The sequence below is a fragment of the Oncorhynchus tshawytscha genome, linkage group LG05 (genome assembly GCF_018296145.1).
Source record: "Oncorhynchus tshawytscha isolate Ot180627B linkage group LG05, Otsh_v2.0, whole genome shotgun sequence".
NCBI lineage: Eukaryota > Metazoa > Chordata > Actinopteri > Salmoniformes > Salmonidae > Oncorhynchus > Oncorhynchus tshawytscha.
The window spans coordinates 77,241,362-77,259,247 of NC_056433.1; the positions used below are offsets into that span (position 1 = coordinate 77,241,362).

The 17,886-nt window shown below is 54.5% G+C and overlaps 1 protein-coding gene across 1 annotated transcript in view; it reads right to left on the reverse strand.

Annotated features, from left to right (window-relative positions):
* Positions 1-17,886, reverse strand: part of LOC112237117 (low-density lipoprotein receptor-related protein 8-like) — a 385,638-nt gene that overhangs the window by 37,378 nt on the left and 330,374 nt on the right. The window contains exons 11-13 of the mRNA XM_042322397.1: positions 16,242-16,469; positions 7,659-7,777; positions 1,646-1,785 (exon numbers count right to left, since the gene is read on the reverse strand). Coding sequence (XP_042178331.1) covers positions 1,646-1,785; positions 7,659-7,777; positions 16,242-16,469 — 487 coding nt within the window. The remainder of the gene's footprint in view (positions 1-1,645; positions 1,786-7,658; positions 7,778-16,241; positions 16,470-17,886) is intronic.

Sequence of the window (17,886 nt, forward strand, 5' to 3'; positions counted from 1 at the left end):
CCCATCCTGCTCCCCCTCTCCTTCCTTCTCCATCCCATCCTGCTCCCCTCCCCTCTCTCCTTCCTTCTCCATCCCATCCTGCTCCCCTCCCTCTCTCCTTCCTTCTCCATCCCATCCTGCTCCCCCTCTCTCCTTCCTTCTCCATCCCATCCTGCTCCCCTCCCCTCTCTCCATCCTTCTCCATCCCATCCTGCTCCCCCCTCTCTCCTTCCTTCTCCATCCCATCCTACTCCCCTCCCCTCTCTCCATCCTTCTCTATCCCATCCTGCTCCCCTCCCCTCTCTCCTTCCTTCTCCATCCCATCCTGCTCCCCTCCCCTCTCTCCATCCCATCCTGCTCCCCTCCCCTCTCTCCATCCCATCCTGCTCCCCCTCTCTCCTTCCTTCTCCATCCCATCCTGCTCCCCTCCCCCTCTCTCCTTCCTTCTCCATCCCATCCTGCTCCCCTCCCCTCTCTCCTTCCTTCTCCATCCCAGCCTGCTCCCCTCCCCTCTCTCCTTCCTTCTCCATCCCACCCTGCTCCCCTCCCTCTCTCCTTCCTTCTCAATCCCATCCTGCTCCCCTCCCCTCTCTCCTTCCTTCTCAATCCCATCCTGCTCCCCTCCCCTCTCTCCATCCTTCTCCATCCTATCCTGCTCCCCTCCCCTCTCTCCTTCAATCTCCATCCCATCCTGCTCCCCTCCCCTCTCTCCTTCCTTCTCCATCCCATCCTGCTCCCCTCCCCTCTCCCCATCCTTCTCCATCCCACCCTGCTCCCCTCCCTCTCTCCTTCCTTCTCCATCCCATCCTGCTCCCCTCCTCTCTCTCCATCCCATCCTGCTCCCCCTCTCTCCTTCCTTCTCCATCCCATCCTGCTCCCCTCCCCTCTCTCCTTCCTTCTCCATCCCATCCTGCTCCCCTCCCCTCTCTCCATCCCATCCTGCTCCCCCTCTCCTTCCTTCTCCATCTCATCCTGCTCCCCTCCCCTCTCTCCTTCCTTCTCCATCCCATCCTGCTCCCCTCCCCTCTCTCCTTCCTTCTCCATCCCATCCTGCTCCCCTCCCCTCTCTCCTTCCTTCTCAATCCCATCCTGCTCCCCTCCCCTCTCTCCATCCTTCTCCATCCCATCCTGCTCCCCTCCCCTCTCTCCTTCAATCTCCATCCCATCCTGCTCCCCTCCCCTCTCTCCTTCCTTCTCAATCCCATCCTGCTCCTCTCTCCTTCCTTCTCCATCCCATCCTGCTCCCCTCCCTCCTTCCCATCCTACTCCTCTCCCCTCTCCCCGCAACATCCTGATCCCCTCCCCTCTCCTTCCTTCTCCATCCCATCCTGTTCCCCCCTCTCCATCCTATCCTGCTCCCCCCTCTCCATCCCCTTCCCTCTCCCCTCCCCATCCCATCCCATCCTGCTCCACTCCCCTCTCTCCTTCACTCTCCATCCCATCCTGCTCCCCCTCTCTCCTTCCCTCTCCACCCCCGCCCCTCTCTCCATCCCATCCTGCTCCCCTCCCCTCTCTCCTTCACTCTCCATCCCATCTTGCTCCCCTCCCCTCTCTCTTGCTCATCCCCCTCCCTCTCTCCATCCCACCTGCTCCCCACATCCTCCCTCCCCTGTGTCTCCTCTGTGTCTCTTCACCCCTCCTCCTCCCATGTCTTTCCCCTCCTTACCTCGAAGACAGTGAGAGCGAAGGGGTGCCCCAGGTGGTCCTGGGAAAAGAGCAGCACTTTGCGGTTGTCACCGTTCAGGTCGATGCTGGAGAGCAGGTGCAGCTTGGAGTCCACCCAGTACAGACGCCTGTTGGATAGGTCTGAGACAGAGAGGGGGAGAGGGAGGGAGTGAGAAGTCAGAGGGAGAAAGAGAAAGGGGGTGAGAGAGGGGGAGAGGGATGGGAGAGAATAAGTAAGGGAGAGAGAGAGAGGGAGAAAGGAATGGAAGGGAGAGGAGAGAGCGAGGGAGGTCAGGTTAATATATGGTACAACACTTCTTCAGAAGTGAACAAGAAAAGGTATAGACAGAGAGGTTGATGATTCTGGTCCAGTAGAAGATCAATCCTCTTTGTCAGACAAGCCCTTCAGTTAGACTCAATACAATAGTGATCAGAAGGTTGCTGGTTCAATCTCCAGATGGGGAAAACTACAAAAGCTTTTATTTAACCTTTATTTAACTGGGTACTTGAGCCTGGCACTTAACCTAACCTGACCTCAAGCTGATATCAGTTATGTTAATGGACTATGTGTAGGTGTGCAGTTGATAGGTTGTCTAGATCAGTTGCTATGGAAGTGAATAAACTGGTCAGCAAAGTAAATACTGCTGTAGTATCACAGCTGTAGGGACTTGTATTCATTCACAACCTCACCTCTCTCCACTCAGCCACTCATACTGTCAACCATTCTACTCTGTGCTGTCTGTCTGCTGTCAAATCCATGAAAAGGGGTAAATAATCCCCTCTTGTTTTTAATAGAGAAACCATATTAGCCAGCCAGTGTTATTTTCTCTCTCTTGCTCCTCTACCTCTCAACATCATTTGTTTTCATACAGATGTAACCCTAGCTAGCGACCCCTCAATTCCACATCCATCTCTCTGTCCTTGCTCTGTTGTTCTCTCTCTCTCGCCCTGCTCTGTCACTCTCTCTATCTCTCTGCTCTGACACCCTCTCTCACTCTCTCCTCTCCCTTCCATTCCTTCTCTATCTCTCTGCTCTGTCACCCTCTCTATCTCCCTGCTCTGTCACTCTCTATCTCCCTGCTCTGTCACTCTCTATCTCCCTGCTCTCACTCTCTATCTCCCTGCTCTCACTCTCTATCTCCCTGCTCTCACTCTGTGTCTCTCAATTCAATTCAATTCAAGCGCTTTATTGGCATGGGAAACATGTGTTAACATTGCCAAAGCAAGTTCTCTGTCTCTCTCTGCCTCTCTCTCTGCTCTGTCATTCTCTGTCTCTCTCTCTGCTCTGTCTCTCTCTGCTCTGTCGTTCTCTGTCTCTCTCTCTGCTCTGTCGTTCTCTGTCTCTCTCTCTGCTCTGTCTCTCTCTGCTCTGTCGTTCTCTGTCTCTCTCTGCTCTGTCGTTCTCTGTCTCTCTCTCTCTCTCTGCTCTGTCGTTCTCTGTCTCTCTCTCTCTCTGCTCTGTCGTTCTCTGTCTCTCTCTCTGCTCTGTCTCTCTCTGCTCTGTCGTTCTCTGTCTCTCTCTGCTCTGTCTCTCTCTGCTCTGTCGTTCTCTGTCTCTCTCTGCTCTGTAGTTCTGCGTCTCATCATCAGCCATGGACACAGAAAGGAGAGAAATTGGCACAGGTTAAGAGGGGTGGAAGGGTGGAGGAATGGAGAGGAGGATGATTGGGGTATTGATGACACAGCTTGGGCACAGCTCTGCCGAAAGAACAAACTACAGGCTGATTGATGACAGAGCCACACTGACTCACAACTATGTGACAGACATTTTTTTTAATTTGACATTTTATGTTTTCTCTCCAATTTCGTGGTATCCAATTGTTTTAGTAGCTAAATCAAATCAAATCAAATCAAATTTTATTTGTCACATACACATGGTTAGCAGATGTTAATGCGAGTGTAGCGAAATGCTTGTGCTTCTAGTTCCGACAATGCAGTAATAACGAGCAAGTAATCTAACTAACAATTCCAAAAAAAAAAAACTACTGTCTTATACACAGTGTAAGGGGATAAAGAATATGTACATAAGGATATATGAATGAGTGATGGTACAGAGCAGCATAGGCAAGATACAGTAGATGATATCGAGTACAGTATATACATATGAGATAAGTATGTAAACCAAGTGGCATAGTTAAAGTGGCTAGTGATACATGTATTACATAAGGATGCAGTCGATGATATAGAGTACAGTATCAACGTATGCATATGAGATGAACAATGTAGGGTAACATTATATAAGGTAGCATTGTTTAAAGTGGCTAGTGATATATTTACATAATTTCCCATCAATTCCCATGATTAAAGTGGCTGGAGTAGAGTCAGTGTCATTGACAGTGTGTTGGCAGTAGCCACTCAATGTTAGTGGTGGCTGTTTAACAGTCTGATGGCCTTGAGATAGAAGCTGTTTTTCAGTCTCTCGGTCCCAGCTTTGATGCACCTTGACCTCGCCTTCTGGATGACAGCGGGGTGAACAGGCAGTGGCTCGGGTGGTTGATGTCCTTGATGATCTTTATGGCCTTCCTGTAGCATCGGGTGGTGTAGGTGTCCTGGAGGGCAGGTAGTTTGCCCCGGTGATGCGTTGTGCAGACCTCACTACCCTCTGGAGAGCCTTACGGTTGAGGGCGGTGCAGTTGCCATACCAGGCGGTGATACCCCGCCAGGCGGTGATAGCCCGCCAGGATGCTCTCGATTGTGCATCTGTAGAAGTTTGTGAGTGCTTTTGGTGACAAGCCGAATTTCTTCAGCCTCCTGAGGTTAGGCGCTGCTGCGCCTTCCTCACGATGCTGTCTGTGTGAGTGGACCAATTCAGTTTGTCTGTGATGTGTATGCCGAGGAACTTAAAACTTGCTACCCTCTCCACTACTGTTCCATCGATGTGGATGGGGGTGTTCCCTCTGCTGTTTCCTGAAGTCCACAATCATCTCCTTAGTTTTGTTGACGTTGAGTGTGAGGTTATTTTCCTGACACCACACTCCGAGGGGCCCTCACCTCCTTCGTTGTTGGTAATCAAGCCTACCACTGTTGTGTCGTCCGCAAACTTGATGATTGAGTTGGAGGCGTGCGTGGCCACGCAGTCGTGGGTGAACAGGGAGTACAGGAGAGGGCTCAGAACGCACCCTTGTGGGGCCCCAGTGTTGAGGATCAGCGGGGAGGAGATGTTGTTGCCTACCCTCACCACCTGGGGGCGGCCCGTCAGGAAGTCCAGTACCCAGTTGCACAGGGCGGGGTCGAGACCCAGGGTCTCGAGCTTGATGACGAGCTTGGAGGGTACTATGGTGTTGAATGCCGAGCTGTAGTCGATGAACAGCATTCTCACATAGGTATTCCTCTTGTCCAGATGGGTTAGGGCAGTGTGCAGTGTGGTTGAGATTGCATCGTCTGTGGACCTATTTGGGCGGTAAGCAAATTGGAGTGGGTCAAGGGTGTCAGGTAGGGTGGAGGTGATATGGTCCTTGACTAGTCTCTCAAAGCACTTCATGATGACGGATGTGAGTGCTACGGGGCGGTAGTCGTTTAGCTCAGTTACCTTAGCTTTCTTGGGAACAGGAACAATGGTGGCCCTCTTGAAGCATGTGGGAACAGCAGACTGGTATAGGGATTGGTTGAATATGTCCGTAAACACACCGGCCAGCTGGTCTGCGCATGCTCTGAGGGCGCGGCTGGGGATGCCGTCTGGGCCTGCAGCCTTGCGAGGGTTAACACGTTTAAATGTCTTACTCACTTCGGCTGCAGTGAAGGAGAGACCGCATGATTCCGTTGCAGGCCGTGTCAGTGGCACTGTATTGTCCTCAAAGCGGGCAAAAAAGTTATTTAGTCTGCCTGGGAGCAAGACATCCTGGTCCGAGACTGGGCTGGGTTTCTTCCTGTAGTCCGTGATTGACTGTAGACCCTGCCACATACCTCTTGTGTCTGAGCCGTTGAATTGAGATTCTACTTTGTCTCTGTACTGGCGCTTAGCTTGTTTGATAGCCTTGCGGAGGGAATAGCTGCACTGTTTGTATTCAGTCATGTTACCAGACACCTTGCCCTGATTAAAAGCAGTGGTTCGTGCCTTCAGTTTCACACGAATGCTGCCATCAATCCACGGTTTCTGGTTAGGGAATGTTTTAATCGTTGCTATGGGAACGACATCTTCAACGCACGTTCTAATGAACTCGCACACCGTATCAGCGTATTCGTCAATGTTGTTGTCTGACGCAATACGAAACATCTCCCAGTCCACGTGATGGAAGCAGTCTTGGAGTGTGGAGTCAGCTTGGTCGGACCAGCGTTGGACAGACCTCAGCGTGGGAGCTTCTTGTTTTAGTTTCTGTCTGTAGGCAGGGATCAACAAAATGGAGTCGTGGTCAGCTTTTCCGAAAGGGGGCGGGGCAGGGCCTTATATGCGTCGCGGAAGTTAGAGTAACAATGATCCAGGGTCTTTCCACCCCTGGTTGCGCAATCAATATGCTGATAAAATTTAGGAGTCTTGTTTTCAGATTAGCCTTGTTAAAATCCCCAGCTACAATGAATGCAGCCTCCGGATAAATCGTTTCCAGTTTGCAGAGAGTTAAATAAAGTTCGTTCAGAGCCATCGATGTGTCTGCTTGGGGGGATATATACGGCTGTGATTATAATCGAAGAGAATTCTCTTGGTAGATAATGCGGTCTACATTTGATTGTGAGGAATTCTAAATCAGGTGAACAGAAGGATTTGAGTTCCTGTATGTTTCCTTCATCACACCATGTCACGTTGGCCATAAGGCATACGCCCCCGCCCGTCTTCTTACCAGAGAGATGTTTGTTTCTGTCGGCGCGATGCGTGGAGAAACCCGCTGGCTGCACCGTCGGATTGCGTCTCTCCAGTGAGCCATGTTTCCGTGAAGCAGAGAACGTTACAGTCTCTGATGTCCCTCTGGAATGCTACCCTTGCTCGGATTTCATCAACCTTGTTGTCAAGAGACTGGACATTGGCAAGAAGAATGCTGGGGAGTGGTGCACGATGTGCCCGTCTCCGGAGTCTGACCAGAAGACCGCTCGTTTCCCTCTTTTTCTGAGTCGTTTTTTTTTTTTTTGGGTCGCTGCATGGAATCCACTCCGTTACACTGGTTGTAAGGCAGAACTCAGGATCCGCAGAAAACCATATTCTTGGTCGTACTGATGGTGAGTTGACGCTGATCTTATATTCAGTAGTTCTTGTCGGCTGTATGTAAAGAAACCTAAGATGACCTGGGGTACTAGTGTAAGAAATAACACGTAAAAAAACAAAAAACTGCATAGTTTCCTAGGCGGCCATCTCTGTCGGCGCCGGAAGTAATTCTACTATCTTGTCTCATCGCTACAACTCGAAGGTTGAAAGACGAAGGTTGAAAGTCATGCATCCTCCGATACACAACCCAACCAACCAAGCCGCACTGCTTCTTAACACAGCGCGCATCCAACCCGGAAGCCAGCCGCACCAATGTGTCGGAGGAAACACCGTGCACCTGGCAACCTTGGTTAGTGTGCACTGCGCCCGGCCCGCCACAGGAGTTGCTGGTGCGCGATGAGACAAGGATATCCCTACCGGCCAAACCCTTCCTAACCCGGAAGACGCTAGGCAAATTGTGCGTCGCCCCATGGACCTCCCAGTCGCGGCCGGTTACGACAGAGCCTGGGCGCGAACCCAGAGTCTCTGGTAGCACAGCTGGCGCTGCAGTACAGCGCCCTTATCAACTGCACCACCCAGGAGGCCCGTAACAGACATTTTTATTCTACATTGTTTTCTTTCTTTCTCTCTTATCGCTTCTCGCCACTCTGTCTACCTTTCCCTTCAGTCTCTCTCTGTCTTCCTTTCCCTTCAGTCTCTCTCTGTCTACCTTTCCCTTCAGTCTCTCTCTGTCTACCTTTCCCTTCAGTCTCTCTCTGTCTACCTTTCCCTTCAGTCTCTCTCTGTCTACCTTTCCCTTCAGTCTCTCTATGTCTACCTTTCCCTTCAGTCTCTCTCTCTATACTCTCATCATGTAGCCCTCCCTCCCCAGTGCCAGTCTTACCCAGAGTGATGCCATTGGGCCATTCAATCCTCTCTGACACCAGTACTTGGCGATCCACTCCGTTCATGCCAGCCTTCTCGATCTTCGCCTGGGTCCCCCAGTCAGACCAGTACATAAACCTACAGGAGAGTAAAGGGATTTACATTGAACAATAACTACAATAATCACATAGTGAGGATATGTAGCCCACAGTATGGAAAGAGAGAGAGACAGAGAGAGAGACAGAGAGCGAGACAGAGAGAGAGAGACAGAGAGCGAGACAGAGAGAGAGACAGAGAGAGAGAGACAGAGAGACAGAGAGCGAGACAGAGCGAGAGACAGAGACAGAGAGAGAGAGGTGCTATTAGGAGATTTTCAGCAACACAACCTTACCTGAGACTGTAGGAAAGAATCTCCAATAAATATGTAAATGGTTTAAAAGTAAACCAAACCTTCCATCTGCACTACTGAGCCAAAGGCCAACTGTGTACATATCTCCCAGACAGCAGAACTCTTCATGTTCTACCTCCATGATAGAAATAGGCCAGCCAGCCAGCCAGCCAGGCAGCCAGCCAGGCAGGTAGTATACAGACCAGCGGGGACAGTTAGCTAACATTGTCTTCTTTCCCTGTACTGAGGAAACAAACCTACGTTGGGTTGGGCTCCTTTGCATGTTTCATGCTCATCTGGCTCAGTAATGTTGTGGAAAGAAGGCCCTGGGGAATAGAGTTGTCAGGGAGAGCTAGGGAGATGGGATGAGCTTAAGTGTTGAGACACTGAGAGATGAGATAGATGCTATTGATGCCTACAGCTACATCTGACAGGAAGAGAGGGAGGGATGGGATGGGAAGAGGAAAAGGGAGAGGTACAGGGGGAGGGATGGAGGGAGGGAGGGGAAGAGTAAAAGGGAGAGTTACAGGGGGAGGGAGAGGAAAAGGGAGAGGTACAGGGTTGAGGGAGGGAGGGAGGGAGGGAAGAGGAAAGGGGAGAGGTACAGGGGAGGAAGAGGAAAAGGGAGAGGTACAGGAGGAGGGGGGGAGGAAAAGGGAGAGGTACAGGAGGAGGGGGAGAGGAAAAGGGAGAGGTACAGGGGAGGGATGGAGGGAGGGAGGGGAAGAGTAAAAGGGAGAGTTACAGGGGGAGGGAGAGGAAAAGGGAGAGGTACAGGGTTGAGGGAGGGAGGGAGGGAGGGAGGGAGGGAGGGAGGGAAGAGGAAAGGGGAGAGGTACAGGGGGAGGAAGAGGAAAAGGGAGAGGTACAGGAGGAGGGGGAGGAAAAGGGAGAGGTACAGGAGGAGGGGGAGAGGAAAAGGGAGAGGTACAGGGGAGGGATGGAGGGAGGGAGGGGAAGAGTAAAAGGGAGAGTTACAGGGGAGGGAGAGGAAAAGGGAGAGGTACAGGGTTGAGGGAGGGAGGGAGGGAGGGAAGAGGAAAGGGGAGAGGTACAGGGGGAGGAAGAGGAAAAGGGAGAGGTACAGGAGGAGGGGGAGGAAAAGGGAGAGGTACAGGAGGAGGGGGAGAGGAAAAGGGAGAGGTACAGGGGGAGGGATGGAGGGAGGGAGGGGAAGAGTAAAAGGGAGAGTTACAGGGGAGGGAGAGGAAAAGGGAGAGGTACAGGAGGAGGGGGAGAGGAAAAGGGAGAGGTACAGGAGGAGGGGGAGAGGAAAAGGGAGAGGTACAGGAGGAGGGGGAGGAAAAAGGAGATGTACAGGAGGAGGGGGAGAGGAAAAGGAGAGGTACAGGAGGAGGGGGAGAGGAAAAGGGAGAGGTACAGGAGGAGGGAGAGGAAAAGGGAGAGGTACAGGAGGAGGGGGAGAGGAAAAGGGAGAGGTACAGGAGGGGGGGAGAGGAAAAGGGAGAGGTACAGGAGGAGGGAGAGGAAAAGGGAGAGGTACAGGAGGAGGGGGAGAGGAAAAGGGAGAGGTACAGGAGGAGGGAGAGGAAAAGGGAGAGGTACAGGAGGAGGAGGGAGAGGAAAAGGGAGAGGTACAGGAGGAGGGAGAGGAAAAGGGAGAGGTACAGGAGGGGGAGGAAAAGGAGATGTACAGGAGGAGGGGGAGAGGAAAGGGGAGAGGTACAGGAGGAGGGGGAGGAAAAGGGAGAGGTACAGGAGGAGGGGAGAGGAAAAGGGAGAGGTACAGGAGGAGGGGGAGGAAAAGGGAGAGGTACAGGAGGAGGGGGAGAGGAAAAGGGAGAGGTACAGGGGGAGGGGGAGGGAAGAGGAAAAGGGAGAGGTACAGGGTGGGGGGGGAAGAGGAAAAGGGAGAGGTACAGGGGGAGGGGGGGGGGGGAAGAGGAAAAGGGAGAGGTACAGGGGGAGGGAGAGGATAAGGGAGAGGTACATGGGGAGGGAGAGGAAAAGGGAGAGGTACATGGGGAGGGAGAGGATAAGGGAGAGGTACAGGGGGGGGAAGAGGAAAAGGGAGAGGTACAGGGGGGAGAGAGGAAAAGGGAGAGGTACAGGGGGAGGGAGGGGAAAAGGGAGAGGTACAGGGTGGGGGGGGAAGAGGAAAAGGGAGAGGTACAGGGGGAGGGAGGGGAAAAGGGAGAGGTACAGGGGGAGGGAGGGGGAAAAGGGAGAGGTACAGGGGGGGGGGAAGAGGAAAATGGAGAGGTACATGGGGAGGGAGAGGAAAAGGGAGAGGTACAGGGGGGGGGGGAAGAGGAAAAGGGAGAGGTACAGGGGGAGGGGGGAGGGAAGAGGAAAATGGAGAGGTACAGGGGGAGGGAGAGGAAAAGGGAGAGGTACATGGGGAGGGAGAGGAAAAGGGAGAGGTACAGGAGGAGGGGGGAAGAAAAGGGAGAGGTACAGGAGGTACAGGGGGAGAGGAAAAGGGAGAGGTACAGGAGGAGGGGAGAGGAAAAGGGAGAGGTACAGGAGGAGGGGGAGAGGAAAAGGGAGAGGTACAGGGGGAGGGGGAGGGAAGAGGGAAAAGGAGAGGTACAGGGTGGGGGGAAGAGGAAAAGGGAGAGGTACAGGGGGGGGGGGGAAGAGGAAAAGGGAGAGGTACAGGGGGAGGGAGAGGATAAGGGAGAGGTACATGGGGATGGGGGGAGAGGAAAAGGGAGAGGTACATGGGGAGGGAGAGGATAAGGGAGAGGTACAGGGGGAAGAGGAAAAGGGAGAGGTACAGGGGGGGAAGAGGAAAAGGGAGAGGTACAGGGGAGGGAGGGAAAAGGGAGAGGTACAGGGTGGGGGAAGAGGAAAAGGGAGAGGTACAGGGGAGGGAGGGGAAAAGGGAGAGGTACAGGGGGAGGGGAGGGGAAAAGGGAGAGGTACAGGGTGGGGGAAGAGGAAAATGGAGAGGTACATGGGGAGGGAGAGGAAAAGGGAGAGGTACAGGGGGAGGGGGGAAGAGGAAAAGGGAGAGGTACAGGGGGAGGGGGAGGGAAGAGGAAAATGGAGAGGTACAGGGGGAGGGAGAGGAAAAGGGAGAGGTACATGGGGAGGGAGAGGAAAAGGGGAGAGGTACAGGGGGGGAAGAGGAAAAGGGAGAGGTACAGGGGGGGGAAGAGGAAAAGGGAGAGGTACAGGGGGAGGGAGGGGAAAAGGGAGAGGTACAGGGGGGGGGGGGGGAAGAGGAAAAGGGAGAGGTACAGGGGGAGGGGGGGGAAGAGGAAAATGGAGAGGTACATGGGGAGGGAGAGGAAAAGGAGAGGTACAGGGGGGAAGAGGAAAAGAGGAGAGGTACAGGGGGGAGGGGAAAAGGGAGAGGTACAGGGGGAGGGGGAAGAGGAAAAGGGAGAGGTACATGGGAAGGGAGAGGAAAAGGGAGAGGTACAGGGGGAAGAGGAAAAGGGAGAGGTACAGGGGGGAAGAGGAAAAGGGAGAGGTACAGGGGGGGAGGGGGGGAAAAGGGAGAGGTACAGGGGGAGGGAGGGGAAAAGGGAGAGGTACAGGGGGAGGGAGGGGGGAAAAGGGAGAGGTACAGGGGGGGGAAGAGGAAAAGGGAGAGGTACAGGGGGAGGGAGGGGAAAAGGGAGAGGTACAGGGGGAGGGAGAGGAAAAGGGAGAGGTACAGGGGGAGGGAGGGGAAAAGGGAGAGGTACAGGGGGAGGGAGAGGAAAAGGGAGAGGTACAGGGGGGGAGGGAGGGGAAAAGGGAGAGGTACAGGGGGAGGGAGAGGAAAAGGGAGAGGTACAGGGGGAGGGGGAGAGGAAAAGGGAGAGGTACAGGGGGGGGGAGGGAAAAGGGAGAGGTACAGGGGGAGGGAGAGGAAAAGGGAGAGGTACAGGGGGAGGGAAAAGGGAGGGAGGGGAAAGGGGAGAGGTACAGGGGGGGGGAGGGATGGAGGGAGGGAGGGGAAGAGGAAAAGGGAGAGGTACAGGGTTGAGGGAGGGAGGGAGGGAGGGAGGGAAGAGGAAAGGGGAGAGGTACAGGGGGGAGGGGGAAGAGGAAAAGGGAGAGGTACAGGAGTAGGGGGAGGAAAAGGGAGAGGTACAGGGGGAGGGAGAGGGGGAAGAGGAAAAGGGAGAGGTACAGGAGGAGGGGGGAGAGGAAAAGGGAGAGGTACAGGAGGAGGGGAGAGGAAAAGGGAGATGTACAGGAGGAGGGGGGAAAAGGGAGAGGTACAGGAGGAGGGGGAGAGGAAAAGGGAGAGGTACAGGGGGAGGGGGAGGGAAGAGGAAAAGGGAGAGGTACAGGGGAGGGGGGGGGAAGAGGAAAAGGGAGAGGTACAGGGGGAGGGGGGAGGGAAGAGGAAAATGGAGAGGTACAGGGGGAGGGAGAGGAAAAGGGAGAGGTACAGGGGGGAAGAGGGAAAAGGGAGAGGTACAGGGGGGGGAAGAGGAAAAGGGAGAGGTACAGGGGGAGGGGGAAGAGGAAAAGGGAGAGGTACATGGGGGGGAGGGGGGAAGAGGAAAAGGGAGAGGTACAGGGGGGGGGGAAGAGGAAAAGGGAGAGGTACAGGGGGAGGTACAGGGGGGGAAGAGGAAAAGGGAGAGGTACAGGGGGGAAGAGGAAAAGGGAGAGGTACAGGGGGAGGGAGGAAAAGGGAGAAAGGGGGAGAGGTACAGGGGAGGGGGAGGGAAGAGGAAAAGGGAGAGGTACAGGGGAGGGAGGGGAGGGAGGGAGGGGAGGGAGAGGAAAAGGGAGAGGTACAGGAGGGAGGGGAGAGGAAAAGGGAGAGGTACAGGGGGAGGGGGAGGGAAGAGGAAAAGGGAGAGGTACAGGGGGGGGGAAGAGGAAAAGGGAGAGGTACAGGGGGGAGGGGGGAAGAGGAAAAGGGAGAGGTACAGGGGGAGGGGGAGGGAAGAGGAAAATGGAGAGGTACATGGGGAGGGAGAGGAGAAAAGGGAGAGGTACAGGGGGGGAAGAGGAAAAGGGAGAGGTACAGGGGGAAGAGGAAAAGGGAGAGGTACAGGGGGGGAAGAGGAAAAGGGAGAGGTACAGGGGGAGGGAGGGGAAAAGGAGAGGTACAGGGGGAGGGAGGGGAAAAGGGAGAGGTACAGGGGAGGGGGAGGGAAGAGGAAAAGGGAGAGGTACAGGGGAGGGAGGGAGGGAAGAGGAAAAGGGAGAGGTACAGGGTGAGGGAGGGAAGAGGAAAAGGGAGAGGTACAGGGGAGGGAGGGGAGGGACGAGGAAAGGGGACAGGTACAGGGTAAGGGGGAGGGAGGGAGGGAGGGAGGGGGGAGGAAAAGGGAGAGGTACAGGGGAGGGGGAGGGAAGAGGAAGAAAAGGGAGAGGTACAGGGGGGAGGGAGGGAAGAGGAAAAGGGAGAGGTACAGGGGGGGAGGGAGGGGAAAAGGGAGAGGTACAGGGGGGGGAGGGAGGGAGGGAAGAGGAAAAGGGAGAGGTACAGGGTGAGGGAGGGGAAAAGGAGAGGTACAGGGGAGGGAGGGAGGGAGGGAAGAGGAAAAGGGAGAGGTACAGGGGGGGGAGGGGAAAAGGGAGAGGTACAGGGGGAGGGAGGGGAAAAGGGAGAGGTACAGGGGAGGGAGAGGGAAAAGGGAGAGGTACAGGGGGGGAGGGAGGAGGGAGGGAAGAGGAAAGGGAGAGGTACAGGGTGAGGGAGGGAAGAGGAAAAGGGAGACGTACAGGGGGGGGGAAGAGGGGGAGGGACGAGGAAAGGGGACAGGTACAGGGTAAGGGAGGGAGGGAGGGAGGGAGGGAGGAGGGGGAAAAGGGAGAGGAACAGGAGGGGAGGGAGGGAGGGGAAGAGGAAAAGGGAGAGGTACAGGGTGAGGGAGGGGAAAAGGGAGAGGTACAGGGTGAGGGAGGGGAAAAGGGAGAGGTACAGGGTGAGGGAGGGGAAAAGGGAGAGGTACAGGGTGAGGGAGGGGGGAAAAGGGAGAGGTACAGGGTGAGGGGGGAAAAGGGAGAGGTACAGGGGAGGGAGAGGAATAGGGAGAGGTACAGGGGGAGGGAGGGAGGGAGGGAAGAGGAAAAGGGAGAGGTACAGGGTGAGGGAGGGAAGAGGAAAAGGGAGACGTACAGGGGAGGGGGGAGGGACGAGGAAAGGGGACAGGTACAGGGTAAGGGAGGGAGGGAGGGAGGGAGGGAGGGAGGAGGGAGGGGGAAAAGGGAGAGGTACAGGGGGGGAGGGAGGGAGGGGAAGAGGAAAAGGGAGAGGTACAGGGGAGGGGGGGGAGGGAAGAGGAAAAGGGAGAGGTACAGGGTAAGGGAGGGAGGGAGGGAGGGGGAAAAGGGAGAGGTACAGGGGGGGGAGGGAGGGAGGGAAGAGGAAAAGGGAGAGGTACAGGGGGAGGGAGGGAGGGAGGGAAGAGGAAAAGGGAGAGGTACAGGGTGAGGGAGGGAAGAGGAAAAGGGAGACGAACAGGGGAGGGGGGGAGGGAGGGAAGAGGAAAAGGGAGAGGTACAGGGTGAGGGAGGGAAGAGGAAAAGGGAGACGTACAGGGGAGGGGGGGGGAGGGAGGGGGAAAAGGGAGAGGTACAGGGGGAGGGAGGGAGGGAAGAGGAAAAGGGAGAGGTACAGGGGGAGGGAGGGAGGGAGGGAAGAGGAAAAGGGAGAGGTACAGGGTGAGGGAGGGAAGAGGAAAAGGGAGACGTACAGGGGAGGGGGGAGGGACGAGGAAAGGGGACAGGTACAGGGTAAGGGAGGGAGGGAGGGAGGGAGGGAGGGGGGAGGGAGGGGGAAAAGGGAGAGGTACAGGGGGAGGGAGGGAGGGGAAGAGGAAAAGGGAGAGGTACAGGGGAGGGGGGGGGAAGAGGAAAAGGGAGAGGTACAGGGTAAGGGAGGGAGGGAGGGAGGGAGGGAGGGAGGGAGGGAGGGAGGGAGGGAGGGAGGGAGGGAGGGAGGGGGGGAAAAGGGAGAGGTACAGGGGGAGGGAGGGAGGGGAAGAGGAAAAGGGAGAGGTACAGGGGAGGGGGAGGGAAGAGGAAAAGGGAGAGGTACAGGGTAAGGGAGGGAGGGAGGGAGGGGGAAAAGGGAGAGGTACAGGGGGAGGGGGAGGGAAGAGGAAAAGGGAGAGGTACAGGGGGAGGGGGGAGGGGAAGAGGAAAGGGAGAGGTACAGGGGGAGGGAGGGGGAAGAGGAAAAGGGAGAGGTACAGGGGGAGGGAGGGAGGGAGGGAAGGAAAAGGGAGAGGTACAGGGGGAGGGAGGGAGGGAGGGAAGAGGAAAAGGAGAGGTACAGGGGGAGGGAGGGAGGGAAGAGGAAAATGGAGAGGTACAGGGGGAGGGAGGGAGGGAGGGAAGAGGAAAAGGGAGAGGTACAGGGGGAGGGAGGGAGGGAGGGAAGAGGAAAAGGGAGAGGTACAGGGGGAGGGAGGGGGAAGAGGAAAAGGGAGAGGTACAGGGGGAGGGAGGGAGGGAGGGAAGAGGAAAAGGGAGAGGTACATGGGGAGGGAGGGAGAAACAAGGCGATATGATGAGAGGATCTGTTGTTTATTTAACTAGTCAAGTCAGTTAAGAACAAATTCTTATTTTCAATGACGGCCTAGGAACAGTGAATTAACTGCCTTGTTCAGGGGCAGAACAACAGGTTTTTACCTCAGCTCGGGGATTCAATCTTTCAACCTTTCGGTTACTAGTCTACCTGACGCCCCAGTGTTCTGATCTGTTTCAGTGTTCTGACCTGTTTCAGTGTTCTGACCTGTTTCAGTGTTCTGACTTGTTTCAGTGTCCTGACCTGTTTGTATTCTGATCTGTTTCAGTGTTCTGACCTGTTTCAGTGTTCTGACCTGTTTCAGTGTTCTGACCTGTTTCAGTGTTCTGACCTGTTTCAGTGTTCTGACCTGTTTCAGTGTTCTGACCTGTTTCCGTGTTCTGACCTGTTTCAGTGTTCTGACCTGTTTCAGTGTTCTGACCTGTTTCAGTGTTCTGACCTGTTTCCGTGTTCTGACCTGTTTCAGTGTTTTGACCAGATAGGCAACACATAATGTGATGCATCATGGACAGTCATCCTGTCTTACTCCTTCCCCCAACCTCTTTCTCTCTCTCTCTTTCTTTCTCGCTCTCTATATCTCCCTCTCGCTCCCTCTCTCTCTCTGTCCCTATCCCTCTCTCTCTCTCTGTCCCTCTCTCACATACACACAATCCGTCCCTTATTTTTTTCATCACTCATTCACTCACTTCCTCCCTCACCTTCTCCCAACACTAACCCCATCCCATCCCTCCCTCCCTCTGATCCCTCACCCCTCTCACCCTTGTCGGGGGTCCACAGCGATGGCCCGTGGTTCGCTCAGCTCAGTGTCGATCAGGACCTTCCTCTTCTTGCCATCTCCCGTGGCGACGGAGATAGTCTTATCTCCGGAGTCGGTCCAGTAGATGTTGTTCTGGACCCAGTCAACAGCCAGTCCCTCTGGAGAGGACAGCGCTGTCTCAATCAGAGTCACCTGCTCCGACGAATCACTGGCCTTGTTGATGTAGGCACTGGGGAGCACATACAAGAGGTTATTATGACATTACTACAACACATACTATACACACACACATGGACAGTATATTAAGGCACACAAAGACAACAATAGACACAATCAACTGCAGACCCATCCAGGTGTCAGAGTCCATATCAGACCACTCTATATTACAAAACCATGGAACTGATAAATTACATAGAACAGAACCAACAATCAGATACGACTGTTGTCGTCATGGGGGAGGGACTCTCCTGGCCAGTAATACATCTGATAGGCTGTTGTCGTCATGGGGGAGGGACTCTCCTGGCCAGTAATACCCAGACAGGAACACCTTAACCTGGGAACTCTTTAACAACTGCTGCCCTCCTTCTATTTCCTGTAGAAACTAGCTATTAGAATGGGCTTGTCACCTTTCATCAGCAGACAAAGCAGCCAGCCTCTCTTGTTAAAAAGAGGGGGATTTGTCTGAGTAACAGAGGTGAGATGACCTGAGAGCAGACACAGCAGATCCACCATGAGGCATGACTCCTCCACTACCTGGCTAGACCTGTAGGACAGCTTTATTAGCCACACACAGCGTCCCATTTCCCACCCTAACACAACAGGGACATAGAGGACTACAAGCTGGGAGAGTGGAAGGAGGAGGAGGGAGGAGAAACATTGAATAAAAAGGATACGGGAGGGAACTGAAGAGATGTTTGAGTGAGGAGCAGGATGAAACAGAAAGGAGAGACAGGGAAAGCAGGCACACACACACACACACACACACACACACACACACACACACACACACACACACACACACACACACACACACACACACACACACACACACACACACACACACAGGGTGAGAGACAGAGACGAATGGGGACAGACAGGGGAAGCAGTCTCATTAATTAACTGTGTTATTGTTGATTTATTGATTATTTATTGTTGGTCTTAGATGTATTAATCACAGTAGGAAGTAAGCAGGGCTGCATCCCACCACGCTAATCACTATTAATTAACTCTAAAATAACAAGAACGGTGGATAATAGGAATGGATGACAAAGAGGAGTTCACCACAGAGGAGTTCACCACAGAGGGTTTCACCACAGAGGAGTTCACCACAGAGGAGTTCACCACAGAGGAGTTCACCACAGAGGAGTTCACCACAGAGGGTTTCACCACAGAGGAGTTCACCACAGAGGAGTTCACCACAGAGGGGTTCACCACAGAGGAGTTCACCACAGAGGAGTTCACCACAGAGGAGTTCACCACAGAGGAGTTCACCACAGAGGGTTTCACCACAGAGGAGTTCACCACAGAGGAGTTCACCACAGAGGGTTTCACCACAGAGGAGTTCACCACAGAGGAGTTCACCACAGAGGGTTTCACCACAGAGGGTTTCACCACAGAGGAGTTCACCACAGAGGAGTTCACCACAG